Genomic DNA, 14,849 nt, shown 5'->3' with positions numbered 1-14,849 from the left:
AATGTGAAATAATAGTGAATTTTTGTTGTCCATAACAAAACTAAAAAATAGAATTAGACAAGGGTATCCATTCCTATGCCCCTTTCTTAAACCAACCATACGAAAACACTTTTTAGTTAATAAATGATTAAATTCAAATGGTGCTACAATATTGAAGATATTATTTGCTTCAAGATACTCTGCCAAATCATGCACGAACCACCGGTTTACTGTTCTCGAGATCCTTAATGTTACCCATCCTTTAAAATTTTTCGTTTCAATTGTTTAAAGAATCTAATATACTTCTGGTTTTGATAAAAACACTATTCTTACTTAATGTTCATAATTTTATGTAATTTTTGTTTTTTTATTTTTTATTTAATTCTATTGTATTGCTTATAGATTTTCTTTAATATATATTATTAAGTCATGTATTGTGTAGACCCTTTCTAAATGTGCATCCTAAGCTACAAAAGTTCTCGGATCAATACCCTAATAAAAATTAATTTGTCTACCAATTTATTAATTCAAGCAATAATTTGAACAGCCATCTCTTTCCCTCCCCTCTAAAAATCCTTCGGCAATTCGGTTTGCTTTGGCTTGAGCCTTGTGCTGTGACAATAACTCACGGTGAAAATTGAACTTGGTTGGCCCTACAGCTACAAGGGTCCACTTGTTCCTAGACACAAGTTGAACGTCACAAAGTACATGAAGTGCTGTTTCTTATCTTTTTCTCAACCATACAATTCAGAACCAATATGGCATGCAATAACCTTTATCTAATTCCCATTGTCATTTTCATGTTATGGTTAGCTTTCTGCCCCACTATTAGTATTAGTCTCTGGGTTAGAAACTAGAACACAAAACCAAGACAATGGCAGCCACAGCATGCTTGAATTATGGAGCACCTGCCTCACTCAATCCACAGCAGAAACAGCAATCACCAAGGGCAAGAAACAACTGCTTGATTGATACAACAATTATGGGAAAGAGAAACATGATGATGATGGGGTTGAGAGGGAGATATAATAAAGCAAACAAAAGGGTTGGAATGGTGAGATGTAGTGGTATAGGAATAGGGGACTTCATAGGAGGGGATTTGGTGAAACCTGATCTAGGCCGATGGCTATCAGACGTGGAAGAGCACAAAGCCCTTGCAATTTACACCCCACATGAGGGAGGCTATGAGGGACGTTACCTTAACCGACTCAGATACCAGGGCTACTATTTTCTCGACCTCACTGCTCGAGGCCTTGGAGATCCTGAGACCACCCTCACCAAGGTTCATCCTGTGAGTAAATTATGTGCCCAAAAACTCAATGTCAGTTCTGTTCTTTAAGACATACCAGCTTTACATTTGCTTTGTTAAATTGTAGGCCCATGTAGGGAAGCAGCCAATCGCAAGATGGTATTTCCCACCAGAGGTTGATTATAGGCTAGCTGCACTGCCTCCTGATGCAAAAGGACTTGTGGTCTGGATAATTGAAGCCAAGGTAAACATATGTGAAAGGATATGTCTTCCCTTACCACTAACATGATTAACAAGAAGCTCAACAAAGAATGCAATCAAATCTTATAGTTTCCTGCATTGCATACCTTTATTCACAGGTTCTGTCGAAGTCAGAATTGCAGTTTCTCGCTTTGCTTCCCACCCTAAGGCCTAAAGTCAGGGTTATTGCCGAGTGTGGAAACTGGTAGGTTATCCATACCTATAAGTCCTTTGTTTTGCATGTACAAAGGTGGTGTTTTGGCCAAATTAAACCAAAGCCTATCCTCAACAACACTTATGTTCTTGACTTTCTGCAACAGTATTTGCTACATTCTTCCTACCACTTAACCAGAGAATATTATGTTAACTTCCTAATCTATGCGCAGGAGAAAGGTTGTGTGGAAGCCACTCAAAGAAATTGCAGGACTAACAGCAAATGAGGGAGCATGATAGCACAAGTCAACAAAATGGAAGTAAATACCTTTATCCTATGCCGAGCTTTAGTCTAATCTTCCCAGCTGAAGGCCTCAAAAGCTGTACTGCAGGGATGAAACAAAGTCAGAAAAATATTAACTGAGTACAGGAAATAAGCTGGAGTCCTCACAAATTATTTACCAAGTACCATATTCTTGTTGAACTAATGTTGTCAGAAATACAAATTACACACAAACACAACTAGTTATTCTTGTTTCCTTTAACAAGGATATTTTGCAAGTAATAAGCCACACGCAAGTGGCTGTGGGGTTTGTAATATTGCTTACGTAGCAAAAAGTTATAACACATATTGAAAGGTTATATGAAAATCTAATCATAAGATTAAAAGATAATAAATTTAACTTTTGTGAGACATTTTGACCATGTAGACAACCTCCATTGCACAATAAACGATACAAATCCAAAGCATGAAAAAGAATATATGGATTGTTACCACAAAAGCACCAATTTAAATTACAAGATATGTTGCAGCGAAAATATATATCTACATTTCTTGAATAATCAATCATCAACCCTGTTAGTCTACATGGTAGCAATAGTAGAGTAAAACTCATCTAAAATCATTGCAGGATTGATTATTTGCGTACACAAATAACTAATTACATTACCATTTATTCCATGGGAAAAGATTGAGAGAGCATAAAATTAGAGAACTTCATTCTAATCAATAACTGTACATCTTCCCTCCTATTAATGTAGTATGTTGTATTGTGCTGGATCCATCTACTATACAATCTATAGGTAGATAGGTAGAAGAACTAGTGTCAATCTCCTTTAATTTAATCTACTAGTTATTCATTTCCCCTTGAAAAATACATATACAAATAAAAATTAGAACTTCTATTTGAAAAAAAGTGGAAGAGAGGGGTGGGGGGATGTCATGTGTCTAAATTTTCCTCTTCCCACGCCTTCTAGAGTCTAAATCCACAAGCTTTGATGATGATGGAGCAGGTAACGGAGTAGACAGACCAATGGACTCAGGGATGTCGAGATTGACCCCCATGGAAGGGCCTGCGATTGTACGCTTGATGTCAATCTCATGAAATTGCTGAACTTCAAGTTTTACTTTGTCAATCTGCACATATTTACATTAGAAAAATAAGCATTAAATACCTGCTGATCTGAATCATCTGATACCTTGGTATGTATGTCAGCTAAACTTTAAAGAATACTAAAAGCATGAAAGTAAGATGATTGCCCTTACTAGTTCAATGTGATGAATGGATGAATGTGCATCAGCAAGTCTCCTTTGCATCTCATCTTCCTTTTTCCTTTGATATTCAACATTTTCCATTTCATTTCCCCTCTCACCCAACTCTTGATACAAGGCTGCAAGAACATTATATAGTAACAAGAGAAATGGATAGTCGAATGAAATAAATTTGCAAAACCAAAGATTCTAGTTCAACTCAACTGTGTCAGGTACTAATGATATGCAAAATACTTTCAGATGCAGAGTGATGAATTAGAACACTGAATATAATTCTTGGATATTTAAACTGCAAAATTATGAATTCCGTACCATGCCAATCAAAACAAACAATATACTGCAGGAAAAAGTACACTAACCTTCCCTTAGAACACTGAACATAATTCTAATTCTTTGGTCTAATATGATGCAAACAGTAAAGATTCAACAAAAAACAAGATTAATTACCAAAAAAGATTCAAGAATTGTGGTCTAGTTTTGATGAAGGGTCCTTCTCGGCACTTTTCCCATGCTACTTTTCTTTTATGAAGTATTAAGTTTCTTTTAGGTTAGAAAGTTGCTGGCTCAATTTTACTAAAGTTATACTAAAATAGGGTACTTCAGTAGTTTCAATATTTCTGGAATATGGGCTATATTAGAGGCTCATGAGAATTATTTATGTTTTGAGTACCTTTCCCATTAGGCTTAGAAGTTCTTAAGTACTTTTCTTTTGTCATTAGTAGCCCTAATCTCTCTAGGAATAAGTTATTTAAGAGACCTAATCTTTCTAAGAAAGGGTTTAGCAATAACCTATATAAAGGCTTTACTGTAGTCAATAAAATTTATAGAGAGATCGAATATAATAAAATTTCAGCAGCTTATTTTAAGTCGTGAGGGTGTGATTGCCTCCTCTTTCTGCCTTCTCTTTCCTAGAAGTAATTGCTCAGGACCTATCTTTTCTTTGTTTCTCATTCTATGCACTGTTTTAACACCAAAAAACCATCAAACTCATTCAAGTTCCAATTTGTTATTTCTTAACCAACCTAAACCCTCAAACATCAAACCCTATTCAAGAAACCTTCAAGATCACATCAAGAACCCTAAATTTAGTTCTGAATTCCTAAAGATCCTACCTCACATTGACACCATACAAATCATTCTGAAACCCAACATTAGGGTTGCCATTTTAAAAAGATGCACAAGCATGTGGATTTGTCATGATCTATCAGGTAGTTCATTTCATACCTTATAGAATAACATCATATAAGAGTGATACCAGCCATAAACCAAGAAATGATCAGTCCTAACCTGTGCATGCTACATGATGGGAAAATCCTTGTTGCAATGTGAAAGCTTAGTGGTCATAAACAATGTGAGAGATTATAGCTAATGGGATATACCTGTCAAAACAGAAAGCACCCAAATCTGAGTTGGGATATCATAAAGCTTCTTTGCCAACGTTAGGGATGATCTCAAGATCTCTCTAGACTGTACAGTGTCATGCAGGGCAAGCGCCAAACTCCCAAGGATAGTCAAATACTGAGAAACAAGTTGAAGATTCCCCAAATGATTGTGTGTCAACTGCAGTCCTTTGGCCAGTCGATTTCTGCATTACAGTGGTCATCTTATTTCAGAGAGAGAGGTAGAGTAGATTACTGTGTTGGTTGACATAAAGAACTATAACAGTGAGATTTATTTTATAGATTTGTGTTTAGCTTACCTCCAGGGATCCAAGAAGATTGAAAATATATTTATGGAAAACAAAAGGAAAAAGGAGGATGCCAGGATTTGGCATAGAAATTGTTGTCAACATGCAAAGGAACTGCAGTTGTTCCTTTTTTAATGTTTTCATTTTCTGTACCCTTTCTTTATCCAGAAGCTTGTGTTTTTACCCACAAGTTCAAACTGACGGTCATAAGATAGTCAGCAAGGGTATTGAAGGACTCATTCTGGGGAAGACTGTTCCATTTGGTCCTCCATGGCATTTGAAGGCATAAATTGATTGTCTGGACAATGATAGTATAAAGGGGAGAGTGGCAGAAATAGAGACTAAGAAAGACCTTTTTTTTTTGGGATTCAAATATAGGGACCATCTCAAGTTTATGTATAAAAGGTTCCATTGATATTATGCTATAAGTTCATTATATTAAGGAAATGAAATGGGTTCATTTCAAATCCCATGGAAAACACAATAAATTGACTTATCTCAATATCAAAGGAAAACTATTTTGAATATAAAGCAAAATGATAAACTATAATGGGGACAGAGGTTAATTAATGGTAGAAACATCTACCGTGCTTCCTGTAGATCATGCTGTTTCATCAATAAAAGGCCGTAGGCAAAAAGAACACCCGTTTTCTCTCTGACTCCAACAAAAGACTCCATCATTCTGTAAACAGGTCCTATCAAATCAAGAGCCTGCTCATAAAATATTGTGTCAAAATATAATTCACTGCAAAAAAAAATTACCGTGAAAATGCAAAACTTTACAAGAAATATTTCACCTGTGAAGATGATTCAGCATCACCAATGCAAATGTAAGACACAGCTGCATATATTTGGCACATAGCTTGCATTGATTTGCTCTCTGTGAGCTGAACAAACAACACAAGTGAACATTTAATTTGGATTTCTCATTAAATTAGATTCACCTGCGGTTTCAAGCACTTGCTAAACAAGATAAACATCCACACACACAGTCACGCCTTAAGCTTTATTGAAGGCATCAAACTTGCACGTTCAAGAGTTTACCTTTGCTCCTTCAAGATAATGAAAAGCTGCTTCACTATAACAGCCTACGTAATGGGCATATTGCCCCCTAAGCATCTGGATAATACTTTCACAAGCTTGTAAAATTGTTGGAAAGCGCATATACCAATTTTTCATCTGCACCAAAGCCTGCAAACAGAGAACAAATTACACTGGTTTGTTTTGGAACTGAAAATACATAGTGCACATTATAAAAATTGGTAGCAAGTCAAAGTTCTAAATTTATTAGTATAACAAATCATACAGGTTTAGTTAAACTATAAGTTTCCAATCCAAACAATTGCCTGCACGCAACTATAGATTTATGAAGTGGTTGGAGATTCCATATCATGCACTACTCACGTATGGTGGGATTTTGCGTGAGGAAGTTGCCCACTTTTAACTAAGCTTTGATGGGTAAGTGGTTATGGAGTTTTTGAGAGGAGGGTGATCGTCTTTGGATACTTGTTATTGGTATAAAATGTGGGGAAGCTTGGGCTAATTGGACTTTTAAAGTGAGGAGACCGCAAGCATCTTTCCTCTTAGAAATAAAATAAACAAATCAGGAATCAGAATACAAATTCTTATTAGTTTGATCTCCACATCACACATCATGCTTAAATCAGATTCTCCAACCATCCCCTACTACAAAGAAAGAAAGGCAGAGAATTTTTCCCAACCTGTTCTAATACCTCTCTAGAGACTACACCCATAAATCTGTCCATACAAGAGTTTTTTGTTTTGTTTTTTTGTTTTTTTAAATTGTTGTCCACACATCAGATGCATTCTCACTGAAATTATATTTATTTTATGTTAAGTTATTCTCAAATCTAGGAATAAATTAATATTTTTTTATTATTAATTTTATTTTTGGTTGGGGAGAGTCTCTCACCTAAAGATAGTGGGTTTAATGGGCCATCCCGATTCTTGATGCAAATGCCACTCCCTCTTCGGATTTATACACCCACCTGCAGTTTTTTGTCTTGCTTCTTGCATTTTGTTGTTGTAATTGTAATGTTGTTTTTCATTTATCGATTTGGGAAAATTAACATAAGGATTTGTTTTTGTTCACTCTCTCAGCCTAGTATTGAGGTGGTGTCAGAGTTCACTATCTTCTTGGTAGGTAAGGCCTTGCCACTGTGAGGGAAGGTTTCAATTTTTTTTCTCCACAATCCCAATCCAGTGACCGACCAAAGACCAGTGTTGGTTAGAGCATGAGGCACACTCAAGCATACGGAATAAACAATTTAGATTTTTGAAATCTAATTCCGTTAAGTAAGAAATTATAACTGATTTTAAATCATATGGCACTATTTACACCTTTAGTTGAAAAACTAAATCTTCATCATGAAGCAGTCCCTCTCCATTCCAAAAACAAATGCAGAGAACCCTAATACCATCCACATAGCGTATGGAAAAAACCATGTCAAACACTATACAATCAATAATTAGGCTTAATGAAGATAAAATTAAAAAACTAGGACAGAAACTTTGTGAACGCATTAATGCGGTTTAACCTAATGATTCAATTATACCATTTCATATATTGCTATAAAGAATTTTAATGTTAAACTCAAGCATGAATACCGGACGGTGTGTTTGCATCTGAACAGAAAGCCCAAAAATTGACAGAGATATAGATAAAAGTTGGCAAGCCATTCCCCTCCAACACCCCATTTCCCCAAAAAAGCAAAATTTTCAAAGAAGAAAAGGAGACTAATTAAACATGGCAATAAGGAAGGCATAATACCTACCTCTTGTGCTTCAACAAATTCAGACCGTGTGAGCTCTACAGCCACTTTATTTTCAAAGAACTGCATTAGTAGCATTAAATACACACCAGCCATCCAAATGGCAGAGTGTTGCAAATCCACCTCTGCACAAAAAAGTTTCACAAAGCTTGCATAACCTTAGAACTGAAACCATTTTGTTGTAGGCATCATCAAAAGCTAAAGCTCACCTTTCACACCATCAGTTATTCCAAGCTTCACCAGCTCCTCTGCAAGAAAGAAAACTATTCAGATTTCTAAGCATTGTTGCAACTAATATGAAATTCATAAATCCCAACTGACAAGCAACAAAGACCATTTCAACTGATCAACTAGGTGTATAAGAACTAATTTTTCAAAGAGGTAAAAGCCTAGGAACTTGTTTTACAATGATTGACCGAATGCTAGTTAAGCGAACCCTGATGTGACGTTTTTCATTTAGGTAATAATGAAATCAAGTTACTATAAGAGCCTGATCTGAACTGAAGGGCCATGTATGAATGGAGAATCAATTTCTAACAAGAAAGAGATGCAGAGCATTCATAAATTATAATAAACTAACTAAGACCAAAGGGAAGAACAATGAACTGCATCTTAGTCCAAGAAAACCAACCTTGGATGATATGCATTCCAGATTGTATCCTCTTTCCACACTCCTTAGAATGACCCTTTGGACGTCCAAAAATGACCACCATAAGATCAACTAGTGCATAGACAGCACTTTTTGGTAGCCACTCTCCATCTATAGGAGATGGTGCCAGCTCAAGCTTATCTTCCAATGTCCGTTTCACATTTCCAAAATATGCTGGCTCCAGATAATGCTGGCCACTTGAACTTAATCTGGTCTTACTTTTAAGCCGCTCTTGAAGCTGAGCTTGTTTTTCAGCCAATGCTGACCTATCCCTGTAATGAAGGTCAGAACGTGAGAGACTTTGATTTAAGGTGTTTATTTCATTCGTCAGCTCCTGTATCTCCCGTGTTTGCTGCATATCAGCCTTCACAGCAGCGTCCAATTTGTCTACATGCTGTGAAACATTCTTGTAGTCACAGACACGAAATCGGTAGAATACGTGCAGCAGCTCATTGTAGAAGAGTAAACCAAGGCATTGTTGTCTCTTTATAGGTGCAAGGAGGCAAGAGTGTAGTCATACAAACAAGAATTAGCATTACGGGAAATCAATGAACATACGAGATAAAATCGAAAACATTAGAAATGGTAAATATTTCCAAAATTTTCTTTCTCCAAATCATTCTCAATCATATTACCGCATATTTAAAGTTAGAAATAGTAGCATACAACAATAAACAAGACGACACTTACTTTATTATGCTCAATCGATTCCCAGACCTGATCGCATCTATTAACAGCTTGCTCAACCAAATTCTCATCGTCCCATTGCATGAGGTGCACATGCAGTATGGAAGTTGCAAAGAACATCTATACACACGCAATAGAACAAACAACAACAGATTGTAAAATCTCACATCATAGCAGAGATAAATGCACTATCTAACAAAACATAGAAATAAAAGAGGAATTTAAGTACAAAATGTACGACTGTATGCCCTAATTTAAAGAATCGAAAGAGGAATTTAAATCCAAAACACCGTTCCAAACGCACGAAAGAATCAAAATACAAGTAGTTGGAGACAGAGAACAAAACCTGCAATTCGGGATAAGAAATTTGAGCTGCACAGATATAACCGCTCTCTAAAGCAGCAATTGAACTCTGATAATCTCCTTCGATAATCAACGCATTCGCTAGCTGTGAATTGAAGTTGCAAGACCACAACTTCACCGAAAGCCTACCAAACACAACGATTATATGAAAATTGAAAAACGAACCTCAATTCACAAAAAAAAAAAAAAAAAAAAAAATTGCAAAAGGAAAAAGGAAAAAAAATTGAACATACTCGTTGCCAGAAGAAGTGCTGAGCTGAAGAGCCTTATTGAGAATCTGTTTCTGCGGCGGAATAGCTCCGACGAGATGGTAGCACTGGCTGAGCAAGCTGTAGGCTCGGCACTTCAAATCGAAGCAAGAAGGAATCGAATGGAGGAGCAACTGGGAGCGCTCGAGGTGAGACTTGGCGTGAGTGACGTTGTGCGAGTGCTTGAGGAGAAGCGTGGCGATTCGGAGACGAGTCTTGACTTCGACGACGGGGAAGAACGATACGTGGCTCTGGCATATGGCTTCGAGACACTTCACCGCTTTGTGTATCTCGCCTTTCTCCTCGTGGAAATCCGCTAGTCCCCAAAGTCCCTCCGCCAATGCTTCCATGACTCAAAGGTGTAGGGGGGTTAGGGCTTGTTTGTAGAGGGAAAAGAAATCATTATGTGAATTTTGTGAAACTGAGTTGAGTCTGCAAATACTAGAAACTTGAGCTGCAAACTTCAATCTTCCCTCTCCATCATTTCCTCAAATTTGAACATACGGATTATTGGATTGTTATTATTATTATTATTATTATTATTATTATTTCAAATTTACACAAGTAAAATTTAATTAGTGGCAAAAGAGAACAAGATAACTTTTGGAAAATGTTAAAATAACGCGGATATTAATTTATAAACTAATTTTAGAAATATTTTATAGAAAAATGATAAAGTAATTAATTTTGTTGAATTTTTTTTTATATATTTTTTTGTGGAGACTTTCATCTCGGCCCCTTTTCTTCTTTGGAAATGAGGAATAAAGCTCAACGTTATTTCCAAAGAGGACATAACCTGATTGGGGGTCGAGACGAAAGTCCCCCCACAAAAAAAGTGTCTTTTGGGGTTTAACTATCACAGTATGAGGTAGCAATTTTTGAGATTTGCTGTATTTCACATATGTAGTAGTGGTACACTCATTCTTAGGCCAAAAACTTATAAGGCATGAGTGGGAGGCGTCTCTTCCCGATGTGGGATTGAGCAAATCCTTGAGGACGGCTCAACGCCATTTTCAAAGAGGACAATACCTGATTAGGGGGCCAAGACGAAAGTCCTCCCACATTTTTGTATGATGTCAAAATTTTTCTAATATAGTTTATTAACAATTCCTCTATAAGCAACTGTTAGTATGATATTTAACTTTATAATTTTTTTTTTTGAGAATTATCTTTAACTTTATGTTGAAAGTATGGTAAAATATATTTGTACTTTGAAATTAAAAAAAAAAAGAAAAAAAAAAGTAGAAAACTAGCTTATAAGCTAATTCCAAACACATGGATGCCTTTGAAAAATTCATCTTAACCTCAACAAATTTGATGTGTAGCTCAAAAATTCAAATCCAATCCTTTATCTATTTATTTTAAAATGAGTATTCATAAACATTTAAATATTTTGAACTATCCCTATTTGTGTGTATATATATATATATATATAATTATTAACAATGTGGTGAAATTCAATTAATTTATTTCAAAATAAAGAGAAGATTTTTTTTTTTTTTTTGGGGACAAAAAAGAGAGAAGATTTTAAGAACCCTCCAATGAGGTTAAATAGTGAAAAAGTTTAGCTGGGCCCGACTCACATTTTGTTATTGTCCACATGGTCCAGACTCAATTAAACAAGAATTCATGTACAATACACAGTTTGGACTGGGCCTTCCCATCAAAAACTTTTCGGGCAGACTGATTTCTATTATACCCGGCAACGAGAACAACTTGCGCATCAACATAGAGCCCTCTTTCTGAAATATATAAAAGAAAGAAAGAACATAGTGAAGTTACTAAAAATATAACTAAACTCGAAGGGAAGATGAAACACTGCTTCCTTGAAACAAACAAGTGGTGCAAACTTCTTGGCTAGGAAATGATTGAGCTCTAGTAATGATTTATTGCTTTTTAATAGTCCGTTTGTGAACTTATTTATATTGTTATTTTATGACAATGCTGGGTTGTATTATGAGAGGTAATGGCCTTGTACACTCGACCTTTTTAGTTTTTTGTTAATACACTTTCATATTTACCAAAATAATAATAATAATAATAAAAGGATTTGGAAGTTGGGCTGCACTCTACCATTATAAACATCGATCAACAACCATTCTACCATTTATCAAAAATACTACCATTAGTTAAAGACTATAATAAGAGCCTAGATGGCTTTAGTACATCAAACAAAAATAGAAAAATATCTTATGCGTCTCGCATATGCATTTTCTCACTTATAATATGTAGATTCATAACTTGGTGTGGCTCATATATTATGAGAAAGTTGTTATATATACCAGATGTATAAAATAATTATTGTCAAACCATTTTGTTTGTGAACTATCAGATTTTATTTTAAACACTATCAAAATTGGTCAAAATCAAGATTTGATCATAAATTCGTAAAATTCATTGTTTGGACATCTGATTTGGGTAAAAGGGCTTGGTCAATTTGCTTTTGGAACTCTACGAATGATTTTGAGTAAAATTTTTAATTTTTAGTTTGGTGGGTTGAAAAAATAATAATAATAAGGGGAAAAAATAAGTTGTCAACTGATGAGTGTAAATTTACAATAATCGTCCATAAGGCTAAGGTCGTCCGTAGTATTAAATGTCAAGTCTTCCATAACATTTTATGAATGTGAATCTATTATCATCGTCCATATTAATGGAATATCAAAGAAATAAATGACATCTATAAGGTTAATCAGCCAAAGTGTAACATATGGACCAACGGATAGAAGATAGTTGGAAGCATTAAATTTAATACCCCTCCATTCATTAAAGGCATTTTGTACATAATAAAGGCAAATATTCATTATTATGGAGAATAAAAGAGAAGCCTATAAAACCCAAGAGGAACAAAGGTAAAAAAGGTACACAATTTCATACTCACAATTATTAGTCATTTTACACTCTAATTTGAGCAAACGAATCTTTTTACCTTTCTAACTTGATCATAGGAGGGCCTTTGGCCAACATCACAATGGTGATCTCTTCTTTTATCCATTCTCCATTATTTTATTTTATTTTTGGTAGTTTGACCGTCGGAAGAAGTACTTTCATCGTCCACTAGATAGTTTGATTGTCGGAAAAGGTCCTATCATCGTCCAACAGAATAAACGAGAATAGAATTGATGATTTTTTTGCATCATCGTCAACTAATATAATTACATCATTGTTTTAACTGGCAGTTTTAGGTGGTAGATTTAAACTACACGTAGATGGCGATTGAGTATTACACATCAATTACATGATTAAGCATATATATATATATATATATATAAGAGTAAAAAATGATGTATTCAACCGTTGCCATTACCTCACCAAAGGGCATTACATCATACTAATAAGCAACCTCTTTCAAAAAAAATAAAAAATAAAATAAGCAACCGATATGTTGTTACACCCAATAAACAATAAATTAGATCAAAATGACCAATAGGTCCAATACCCTCTCATTTCAACCAAGCTACATACATCAGATTGTCTGCATCACTTGTTTAAATTAATAAATGACTAGGTAACAAAAAGTCCAAATAAGAAGGTAAAAATTCAACCAAACTAACAGTACAAATGCCCATCACTTTTTGTCTTCTTCATCAAGGACACTTTTTGTCTTCTTCATCAAGGAGACCATAAATGTGTTCCTTTTCATCCCTCTAACTATAACCTAGTCAGTGTAACCAACGACTAAAGGATACCTATGAACAACACCTATGGGCTATGGCTATGAGGCTATGACCCCAATAATGCAATCCCATATCCCTTCTCATTGTCCGGAGCCAATTCCTAGTTTTTTTTTTTCTACATAGCTATTTTACGAGTTACTTTTTTCCTCTCACAAGAAAGCCACATCTCATTCTCAACTTGGTTAAGCTTTTCTAATATCCTTGCAACAATTTCAGAATCTCATGCTCAATGCTCAAAATCTCATGCTCAAGGCTGGGTATAAGCTTAATACTCGTTGAAATTTGATAACAATGGAAGAAACATGCTTGGCATAACTCTGTCACCAAAAAACCATAAAATTAAATAATTCCTTTATTCTCACAATGTAATGTGTTAATGTATATTATATTATATTATGGGCTTTAGGCCCAATTACCTTTCTTGTATAGCACACTTGTACTTGTACTACACTTTACTTGTACCGCACACTTACGCCTCCTATATAAGGCTCTGATGTATATTCTCTCATTATGAAATACAATACAATCTTCCAGTATTTCTAACATGGTATCAGAGCCACTGCTCTGACCTTTTCTTAGCAGTCTTGTCTTCATTAGTGTGGCTTTCTTTTTAACAACGCTTCCGCCATCACACTGCCGCTGCAGCCTCTCGCCGTTGAACTTCCGACATCATCCAGCCGTCGTCCTTGGGTTCCGGACCTGCAGCAGCCGTCGTTAAGGAGTTTCACACTGCACAGACCACTGCTCCGCTGCAATTATTGCTCCGATTACGATTTTGAAGGTACCACTGAGATCGTCCAGCGCCGATCTACACACTCGTGGAAGCCTCGTCGCCATCGGAGACTGCACGCGCCCCCACGCGCCGTTCAAAGTTGCTGTGCCTCCGATCACGCGCCACACGCGCCAGCAGCTTCTTTTCACGCGCCGTCACGCGCCTCCACGCGCCTCAACAGCCTCGCTGTCGTCATCGCTGACGTCAGCCCTAACAGCTTGCTGACGTCACTGCTTGCGTCATCCGCTGACGTCACCTTCTGAATCTGGATTTGACCGTTGACTTCAGGTTGACCGTTGACTTTGACTGGCCGTTGACCGTTGACCGTTGACTTTTCCAGGGTTGACTTTTTCAGTCCAGGTTCTCCTTACCCAGTTTTTCGCGTAGATTTCATTTCTGCTGTTTTTTTTTGCATATTGTGTCTCTAAATGGATAAAAAGGATAATTTTGTTCCTCGCCCCATCAATACTGTATTGGAGGGGAATAAAAATTACTTATCTTGGTCTCAAGCTATGCGCAGTTTTCTTAAGGGTCGCATGCTCTGGCATTATTGTACTGGTGCAATGATTATTCCTGTCAAGGAAGCAAGTGAAGAAGATGCTGTTTTTCTTGGTCACATGATTGAATGGGATAGTCATAACCACATGATCCTCACATGGATTCGGAACACTTCCATTCCCTCTATTTCCAATCTGTTGGGCAGCTTTGATGATGCAAAATCTGCATGGGATATGTTGGCCAAAAGGTACTCCACTACTCATGGATCCATGAAATATCAGTTAGTGGTTGAATTGCATCAAC

General features: G+C 36.2%; 2 protein-coding genes across 4 annotated transcripts; one reads left to right on the top strand and one right to left on the bottom strand.

Annotated features, from left to right (window-relative positions):
* The first annotated feature begins 748 nt into the window (after window positions 1-748).
* On the top strand, window positions 749-3,166 carry LOC126726508 (NAD(P)H-quinone oxidoreductase subunit N, chloroplastic). 3 transcript variants are annotated; one of them, XM_050431790.1, is made up of 5 exons: window positions 749-1,270; window positions 1,356-1,472; window positions 1,588-1,673; window positions 1,855-1,941; window positions 2,915-3,166. In XM_050431790.1, exons 1-4 carry the CDS (start codon window positions 854-856, stop codon window positions 1,916-1,918), a joined length of 684 nt encoding a protein of 227 aa, XP_050287747.1. In that variant the 5' UTR covers window positions 749-853; the 3' UTR covers window positions 1,919-1,941; window positions 2,915-3,166. The 3 variants fall into 3 exon arrangements, with proteins under 3 accessions (XP_050287747.1, XP_050287755.1, XP_050287739.1); XM_050431798.1 differs by lacking the exon at window positions 2,915-3,166 and having other exon boundaries at window positions 751-1,261; window positions 1,855-2,317; XM_050431782.1 differs by lacking the exon at window positions 2,915-3,166 and having other exon boundaries at window positions 752-1,270; window positions 1,855-2,317.
* On the bottom strand, window positions 2,593-10,103 carry LOC126726501 (sister chromatid cohesion protein SCC4). Its single transcript, XM_050431770.1, has 12 exons — window positions 9,585-10,103; window positions 9,335-9,476; window positions 8,992-9,108; window positions 8,284-8,785; window positions 7,862-7,900; window positions 7,656-7,777; window positions 5,905-6,051; window positions 5,658-5,747; window positions 5,447-5,571; window positions 4,553-4,758; window positions 3,168-3,292; window positions 2,593-3,038 (listed from the first exon to the last, which is right to left on the bottom strand). Exons 1-12 carry the CDS (start codon window positions 9,947-9,949, stop codon window positions 2,850-2,852), a joined length of 2,169 nt encoding a protein of 722 aa, XP_050287727.1. The 5' UTR covers window positions 9,950-10,103; the 3' UTR covers window positions 2,593-2,849.
* Between the last annotated feature and the right edge of the window lie 4,746 nt (window positions 10,104-14,849).

The sequence above is a fragment of the Quercus robur genome, chromosome 1, assembly GCF_932294415.1.
Source record: "Quercus robur chromosome 1, dhQueRobu3.1, whole genome shotgun sequence".
Taxonomy (NCBI): Eukaryota; Viridiplantae; Streptophyta; class Magnoliopsida; order Fagales; family Fagaceae; genus Quercus; species Quercus robur.
This window is presented reverse-complemented; position numbering and strand designations above follow the sequence as displayed.